At 42.2% G+C, this 9,099-nt stretch overlaps 1 protein-coding gene across 1 annotated transcript; it reads left to right on the top strand.

The window, feature by feature from the left end:
• Positions 1-95: 95 nt before the first annotated feature.
• On the top strand, positions 96-7,855 carry MRPL55 (mitochondrial ribosomal protein L55). The gene is made up of 4 exons (XM_070726817.1): positions 96-188; positions 1,501-1,630; positions 2,567-2,768; positions 7,577-7,855. Exons 2-4 carry the CDS (start codon positions 1,605-1,607, stop codon positions 7,727-7,729), a joined length of 381 nt encoding a protein of 126 aa, XP_070582918.1. The 5' UTR covers positions 96-188; positions 1,501-1,604; the 3' UTR covers positions 7,730-7,855.
• Positions 7,856-9,099: the final 1,244 nt, after the last annotated feature.

Here is a 9,099-nt window from a genome sequence, read left to right as displayed (position 1 = left end):
GGGAGTCACATGCATGGATGACCTACCTGCGGCCGTTCCGGGTTAAACCATTCGGCACACGACGAGGGGCGGGCAGCAATAGGTTGAACCATTCTGGAGGAAGGGGACGAAAAGAAGCGGCCCGTGTGTATTCGCAGCGTGGGAAAGCGAGCATCGAACCACCGGCGAGTGGAAAGGGTCAAACCATTGTGAGAACTGGTAGCGGAATGGACCTGGGAGGCAATAGATTCCGAGGATGGGAAATAGCATGAGATAGGTGCAAAGCAAAAAGAAGCCCCAATAAACCACGATTGGTTTAATTCTGGTTAATGAAACAAGCCACGATGGCTGGGCTTGTCCAAACCATGTCGCCTTCTTGGCTTTCTACAGCCAGGATCCTCTTAGATAGCTTGGACTACAACTCCGATCGGCCAGGGGAGGGCGTGATGGGACCTGTAGTCCAGAATGCCCCTGCTTTAATAAGTGAGGAAGGGGATGAGGGTGTAGTAAAGCATCTTCATATGGAAGGGTGGGGGTCTCCAAATTTGGCAATATGAAGAATTGTGGACTTCAACATAACTGGCTGAGTAATTCTGAGAGTTTTCCACAAATCTTAAAGTTACTAAGTTTGGGGATAGTTTAATAAAGAGTCTGACTGCCTTATAGAAACCTCCCCAAATAAGGAATTTAAGTCACAATTTGCAAGCAAGGTTGCAAATACTTCCTAAAAATGAACTCCACCAAAACTTGCAGTCAGTGCAGTCAGGCGGTAGGGAAAGCAAGTAGGATGCTTGGCTGCATAGCTAGAGGTATAACAAGCAGGAAGAGGGAGATTGTGATCCCGCTATATAGAATGCTGGTGAGACCCCATTTGGAATACTGTGTTCAGTTCTGGAGACCTCACCTACAAAAAGATATGGACAAAATAGAACGGGTCCAAAGACGGGCTACAAGAATGGTGGAAGGTCTTAAGCATAAAACATATCAGGAAAGACTTCATGGACTCAATCTGTATAGTCTGGAGGACAGAACGAGAAGGGGGGACATGATCGAAACATTTAAATATATTAAAGGGTTAAATAAGGTTCAGGAGGGAAGTGTTTTTAATAGGAAAGTGAACACAAGAACAAGGGGACACAATCTGAAGTTAGTTGGGGGAAAGATCAAAGGCAACGTGAGAAAACATTATTTTACTGAAAGAGTAGTAGATCCTTGGAACAAACTTCCAGCAGACGTGGTAGATAAATCCACAGTAACTGAATTTAAACATGCCTGGGATAAACATATATCCATCCTAAGATAAAATACAGGAAATAGTATAAGGGCAGACTAGATGGACCATGAGGTCTTTTTCTGCCGTCAGACTTCTATGTTTCTCTGTTTCTATGTTTTTATTTCTTCATTTGTTCATTCGTTCCTTCATTCATGTGCTACCTCTAAAGGTTAATTTCCAACATTGGAAGCACACGATAGCAGATGCAAAGATTTTAATGAGATTTGTTTTTTCTTCTCTTCTTCCAGCTCTCAAGCACCTCGCATTATGGCTTTGAAAAAAAGCCAAGCATTTTAATCCTCTTAGGGATTCCTGATCAGGATCTATTCGCAAAGCCTCGTTGCATGTCAGAATGGCAGGTCTAAGCAGGAGTTTAAGGTATTTAGGATGTTCCCAGAATAGTCTTGACAGAAATTCTATAGACTTGCAATCCAGAACTGAAATGCAGCAGTATTCTGAAAAGGGTATACTGTACTGTATATATATATGAGGGTCGCCCAGAAAGCAATGCACCACATTTTTTTTTCTCAGCCTACAGTAATGGTACAAATGCGAAATTTTAGATATACATTATTTGAATTATCAGGAATGCGTGTGTAAATTTTGCATTTCTTCAGACAGATAGCGTAGCTGCAGCAGTGTTTCGAAATGGCGTCTGTAAGTGATGTACGTTACAAGCAGCGTGTCAGCATTGAATTTCTCACTGCAGAGAAATAAACTGTTGGAAACATTCATAAATGTTTGTGTACAGTTTATGGAGAATCTGCAGTCGACAGAAGTACAGTTAGTCGCTGGGCACAGAGGGGGAGGCCACTAGAAGATAGTTCAGTGCAGAAATGGCTTCGTGACCAGAACAAGGAGTGGTACCGACAGGGCATACACGCCCTTCTGTCTCACTGGAGAAAGGTCACAGAACAGGACAGAGATTACGTGGAAAAATAGGGAGTGTAGAAAAACCACCATTCTTTCCTGTGTGTAAGTTTCATTGTGTTCCATAAATAATTGTTGAAGGAAAAAATGTGGTGCAATAATTTCTGGGCGACACTCGTATCTTGAAATAAAATATTTTTTTTAAAAAACCTATTGCAATTTTGGTAACTTTAAGATGATGAATTTCAAGTCCCAAAATTCACCAGCCAGCATACTACTACCTAGGGAATTCTGGGAGTTGAAGTCTACCTCTGTTAAAGTAGGCTGGCTGTGGAATTCTGGGAATTGAAGTCCATCTGTCCTAATGCATGCTACCTGGGGAATTCTGGGTGTTGAAGTCCACCCCTCTTTAAAGCCTGAATTGGTTGTCTGAATTGGTTTCAGCATCCTGCAGGTCGAGAATTTGTCCAGGTGCCTTCTCAGGGTTTGCGGGCTTCACACAACTCCCAACCGGCTGAACTCGAATCGGACGTCCATCGCTTGCTATCCAAGATCGAAGTACAGCCGACTGTATCCGGTCTTACTGATTAAACTGGATGGATCTACTCTGAATGTCCGGTACAAAGAGCCCAGGCGTATCGTTCAGGTGAGCATTAAACCCCCTGGCTTTCTTTGCAGAGGCAGAATAGGACTCCGTAAACCATGAGGACTCCGTAAACCATGTTGCAGACATTTGACTAGTTTCAGAGCTCCTGTATGGCCTATTGCAGACAACTAATTCGCTTAACGACTGTAGAGTCACTTAACAACCACCCCTCAAAAAAGTCATAAAATTGGGACAGATATGTGATAAACCACTTAACTATCGGCATAATTTGCAATCTCAATTCTGGGTTCAATGGCAGTCATAAATCAAGGACTATGTGTGTTTTGAAACATAGACGATTGATGGCAGAAAAAGACCTCATGCTCCATCTAGTCTGCCCTTTTTCCTGTATTTTATCTTAGGAGGGATCTATGTTTATCCCAGGCATGTTTAAATTTAATTCCTGTGGATTTAACTACCACGTCTGCTGGAAGTTTGTTCCAAGCATCTACTACTCTTTAAGGCAAATAATATTTTCTCCTGTTGCTTTTGATCTTTCCCCCAACTAAACTCAAATTGTTCTTGTGTTCACTTTCCTATTAAAAATATTTCCCTCCTGAACCTTATTTAACCCTTTAACATACTTAAAGGGTAGTTTTGTTGATTTGTTTTGTTATTTCTTTATGAACAAGATGGGAAAGCAAACCCCATATGAATCCTAGCGACCAGTTAGGTCCCACAGAGTTGGCCTTCTCTGGGTCCCATCAACCAGACAATGTCGCGGGGCCAAGGGGAAGAGCCTTCTCTGTGGTGGCCCTGGCCCTTTGGAATCAGCTCCCTCCAGAGATTCGCACTGCCCACACCCTTCTCGTCTTCCGCAAGAGTCTTAAGACTCATTTATGTCGCCAGGCTTGGAGCAATTAGATCTTAGGCCCCCTGACCGATGAATGTTATGTATGGCTGAGGTCTGAATGTGTACGACTGATTTTTAAAATATTAGGGATTGTAGGTCAGTGATTTAGTTAATTAATTGGATCTGCCATTGTATTTTATTATTTTTATTATATGTTGTAAGCCGCCCCGAGTCTTCGGAGAAGGGTGGCCTAGAAATCCAATGAATGAATGAATGAATGAATGAATGAATGAATGAATGAATGAATGAATGAATGAATGAATGATCTGCTATGAGTTTAGTGGGACTGCAGAAATATACCCCCACAACAAGCAATATGCAGGTAGTCCTCAACTTACGACAGTTTATTTAGTGACAAACTGTTGCAATAGCAGTGAAAAAAGAAACCCATTTTTCACACTTACGACTGCCTCCCAGTCATGTGATCGAAATTCAGACTCTTGGCAACTGGCATGTACTTATGACGGTTGCAGTGTGCTGAGGTCATGTGATCCCCTTTTGTGACCTTCTACTCAGTAAAGCAAAAAGGATGTTGAGACTCTAGGAAAGGTGCAGAGAAGAGCAACAAAGAGGTTGAGGGGACTGGAGGCTAAAACTATATGAAGAACGGCTGCAGGAACTGGGTAAGAATCCCAGCGGCCAATAAGGTCCCACAGAGTTGGCCTTCTCCGGGTCCCATCGACTAAACAGTGTCGTCTGGCGGGACCCAGGAGAAGAGCCTTCTCTGTGGCGGCCCCAGCCCTCTGGAATCAACTCCCCCTGGAGATTAGGACTGTCCCCACCCTTCTTGCCTTTCGTAAGTTACTAAAGACCCACTTATGTCACCAGGCATGAGATACAACCCCCTCCCCCCCGGCTTATTCAATTTATGCATGGTATGATTGTGTTGTATGGTTCCAATGTTGGTTTTAGAATATTTTATTATTAGATTTGCTACACTGTCACTATTTTGTTGTGAGCCGCAGAGAGGGTTTGCATGCAAGTCTAATAAATTAAATTAAATTAGTTTAATGAAAAGAAGGACCAGGGGAGACAGGATAGCAGTGTTCCAATATCTCAGGGGTTGCCCCAAAGAAGAGGGACTCAACCTATTCTCCAAAGCACCTGAAGGTAGAACAAGAAGCAATGGGTGGAAACTAAACAAGGAGAGAAGCAACTTAGAACCTGTTAGGTCCCACAGAGTTGGCCTTCTCTGGGTCCCGTCGACGAAACAATGTTGTCTGGCGGGACCCAGGGGAAGAGCCTTCTCTGTGGCGGCCCCGACTCTGGAATCAACTCCCCCTGGAGATTAGGACTGCCCCCACCCTCCTTGCCTTTCGCAAACTTAAAAACCCACCTCTGCCGCCAGGCATGGGGAAATTGATTCCCCCTGGCCGTTTCGCTTTATGTATAGATTGTTTGGTGTGTATGACTGTTTTTTATATTAAGGGTTTTATAACTGTTCTTTTTAATAATTGTATTTGTACTGTGCTTTGCTGTTGTGAGCCGCTCCGAGTCTTTAGAGAGGGGTGGCATATACACATCTAATAAATAAACTAAGGAGAAAATTCCTGATAGTGAGAACAATTAATCCGTGGAACAGCTTGCCTCCAGAAGTTGTGAATGTTCCAACACTGGAGGTTTGAAAGAAGATGTTGGATAACCATCTGTCTGAAGTAGCGTAGGGTTTCCTGCCTAGGCAGGGGGTTGGACTAGACAAGAAGGCCTCCCTTCCAACTGTTGTCATTGTTATTATTGTTTGTTATTGTTAAAGCCAATGAAGTTAAGTAACTTAACAATCCTGTTGCTTAACGTAACTACTGCAGTGATTCACTTGAGAACTGTGGCAAGAAAAGTTGTAAAATGGGGTGAACCTCACACTTAAACAGATTTCTCACTTAGTGACATAAATTTTGGGCTAAGTTTTGGTCGCAAATTGAGGACTACCTGTATTGCACAAAACTTACAACATTGCATATGTATATACTGTATTTCTCATATATATTTCTCATATAGGCAATCTATGCTGCACTCTAACTACTGCACAGGGTGGCTCAGTGGTTAGAATGCAGCACTGCATGCTACTTCAGCTAACTGCTAGCTGTAGTTCAGCAGTTCAAATCTCACCACCAACTCAATGTTGACTTAACCTTCCATCCTTCCGAAGTGGATAAAATGAGGACCCAGATTGTTGGGGGCAAGAGGCTGATTCTGTATACCGTTTAGAGAGGGCTGTAAAAGCACTATGAAGCGGTATATAAGTCTAAACGCTATAGCTATTTTCTGTATTTCTATATTACAGTTTCTCTCTATTTTATTTAATTCAATTTATTTCAGATCATCTTTCAAAATGAGGCAAATTTCTTTTACACATTCCATCTATTTGGCTCTAATCAGTATTCACCTTCTTCAAATCTTATATTTAAAAACTTCTTGATTCAATTAACATTCCATTTAACTACAGCAAATTTCTCAACCCACTTTTTGCTATTAGTATCTTATTTATTTATTTATTTTATTATTATTATTATTATTATTATTATTATTATTATTATTAATAATAATAATAATTAGATTTGTATGCTGCCCCTCTCCGTAGACTCGGGGCGGCTCACAACAATGATAAAAACAATACATGGTAACAAATCTAATAATTAAAATCTAAAATAACAGTTTTACATTAAAAAGTCTAAAAAGAAAAAAAAATCCAATGATTAAAAAAGCAAAACAGTTAAAAACCCTTGATTAAAAACACTCATACAATCCAAACAAACCATACATAAAACGGAGCGGCCGAGGGGAATCAATTTCCCCATGCCAGGCGGCAAAGGTGGGTTTTTAGGAGTTTGCGAAAGGCAAGAAGGGTTGGGGCAGTCCTAATCTCCGGGGGGGAGTTGATTCCAGAGGGGTGGGGCCGCCACAGAGAAGTCTCTTCCCCTGGGTCCCGCCAGACGGCATTGCTTTGTCGACGGGACCCGGAAAAGGCCAACTTTGTGGGAACCAATCGGTCACTGGGATTCGTGCGGCAGAGATGAACTACTTGTGTTATGTAATACACTTGGTGTATTACTAGCCAAGGTGGCGTAGTGAGTAAAGTGCTGTACTGTAGGCCACTAAAGCTGACAGCTAGATCTGCAGGTCAGCGGTTCAAATCTCATCACCGGCTCAAGGTTGACTCAGCTTTCCATCCTTCCGAGGTGGGTCAAAGGAGGACCCGAATTGTGGGGGCAATAGGCTGGCTTTGTTTTAAAAAGTGCTATTGCTAACATGTCGTAAGCTGCCCTGAGTCTAAGGAGTAGGGCAGCATTTAAAAAATAAATAAATAATAATAATACCTGAATGCTAAGGACATGAACGCTCCTGCGATGGATACCCAAGATGCAAACTGAAGCGCACAAAATCGAGTCATGCTGCCCGAGAATTTGACCGTTTCGAGATTGAAGGAGAGGCTTTTCTCAACTGTAGATTGACAGGAGATGAAACCTGGGCTTATCACCACGCTCCAGAGAGCCAACGTCAGTCAATGCAGTGGCGCCATACCCGTTCTCCTTCAGCCAAAATACATTCAAAACTCAGCAATCGGCAAGGAAAATCTTGGGCACCCATCGCATCAGCATTCATGCCCTTAGCATTCAGGTAGTGTATTACAGCACCACACTCCGCATTAGGAGGGCAACGGGATGAGGACGCCCATCTCTAATCTTCTCCACAAGGTCATCCGATGATCTACTGACCCCTGGCACTGTCCGTTCTCTTCCACTGGCCTCCCGCTACAAGATAGTAATACCAACTTCTCCGGGAGAGCTACGGGCCTTGTAACCCTCGTAAATGCCCTTTGAAGTCAAAACTAGCCTAACAAAACACAGCCCAGGTAGTAAGTGGGTTTAAAATTGAATTGGATAGTCTTCAAGGGCAGCCCCATGTAGGTTTCTTGTAGTCAAGCCATGGTGTTTTTTTTGGTCTTTTTTCCATTTAGGTACCCGTGGACATCAACACCCTCCCTGAGGCCGAAAGGAGAAGCCGGATGAGGAGGAAGAACTTGATGAAGTCCAAGAAAGGAGAAGAAGTTGCAACTTTTGAAGACGACTTTCAACTGGAATATTACGAGAAATTTTGGAATAAAAAGTGAGGGAGGGAGGGGGGTTTTGGCAGCAAGAAAAACAAAATTCTACAGCAGCAAGTAACTAGAATGTTGTAGAAAGTATATAAGGAATGCTGATCCACCCACAAATAAAGAGATAATTTTTTTTTGTAATTGCTGTGGTTGCATTTTTGGGGAGAACGTTAAATCTGTGATTTGTGATATGGTTCGTTAGCGTCTTTTGTAAAATCAGACATTCATTCTTAGTTTAACCTGTGAATAGAATTCACAGATTGTCATTGACTTACGATCGTTCATTTAGTGACTTTTAGGTCTCAACAGTGTGGAAGAATGTGAATTACAACTGGTACTCGCAGTAATAGAAGAATGATGGCAGAAAAAGACCTCACGGTCCATCTCGTCTGCCCTTATATTATTTCCTGTATTTTATTTTAAGATGGATCTATGTTTATCCCAGGCGTATTTAAATTCAGTGACTGTGGATTTACAAACCACGTCTGTTGGAAGTTTTTTCCAAGCATCTACTACTCTTCTAGTAAATTAATATTTTCTCACGTTGCTTCTGATCTTTCCCCCAACTAACCTCAGATTGTGCCCCCTTGTCCTTGCGTTCACTTTCCTATTAAAAAAACTTCCCTTATTTAACCCTTTGACGTATTTAAATGTTTCAATCATGTCTCCACTTTCCTTTCTGTCCTCCAGACTCTACAGATTGAGTCCATGAAGTCTTTCCTGATAGGTTTTATTCTTAAGACCTCCCACCATTTTTGTAGCCCGTCTTTGGGCCCGTTCAATTTTGTCAATATCTTTTTGTAGGTGAGGTCTCCAGAACTGGACACAGTATTATTCCAAATGGGGTCTCACCAGCGCTCTATACAGCGGGATCACAATCTCCCCCTTCTTGCTTGTTATACCTCTAGCTATGCAGCCAAGCATCCTACTTGCTTTCCCTACCGCCTGACTGCACTGTTCACCCATTTGGAGACTTGTCAGAAATCACTACCCCTAAGTCCTTTTCTTCTGAAGTTTTTGCTAACACAGAACTACCAATACAATAATTGATTGTAATGATGGTCACAGCATTCCCAAGCCGCCCTGAGTCCTCCGAGAGGGGCAGGATATAAATCCAATAAAATTAATAAATATCAAAACTTGTATCTTTCCCTGCTGGCTTCTAAGTGTGCAAAAGGAAGCTGAATTTGTGTAATGACTGATTCACTTAACAACTGCAGTGATTTGCTTAACAATCATAAAAATGGCGGTAGAATTGAATGCCACTCGCTTCCTTTTTGTAAAAAAGAAAATAGATTAAGATGCAGGCCAGCTGGAAAATTTGGGGAATTGAAAGTCCACATGTCTTATAAGGGGCCACATTTGAAAAATCTTGATGTAGCTTC

This window comes from Erythrolamprus reginae, chromosome Z (genome assembly GCF_031021105.1).
Source record: "Erythrolamprus reginae isolate rEryReg1 chromosome Z, rEryReg1.hap1, whole genome shotgun sequence".
NCBI classification, from domain to species: Eukaryota; Metazoa; Chordata; class Lepidosauria; order Squamata; family Dipsadidae; genus Erythrolamprus; species Erythrolamprus reginae.
This window is presented reverse-complemented; position numbering and strand designations above follow the sequence as displayed.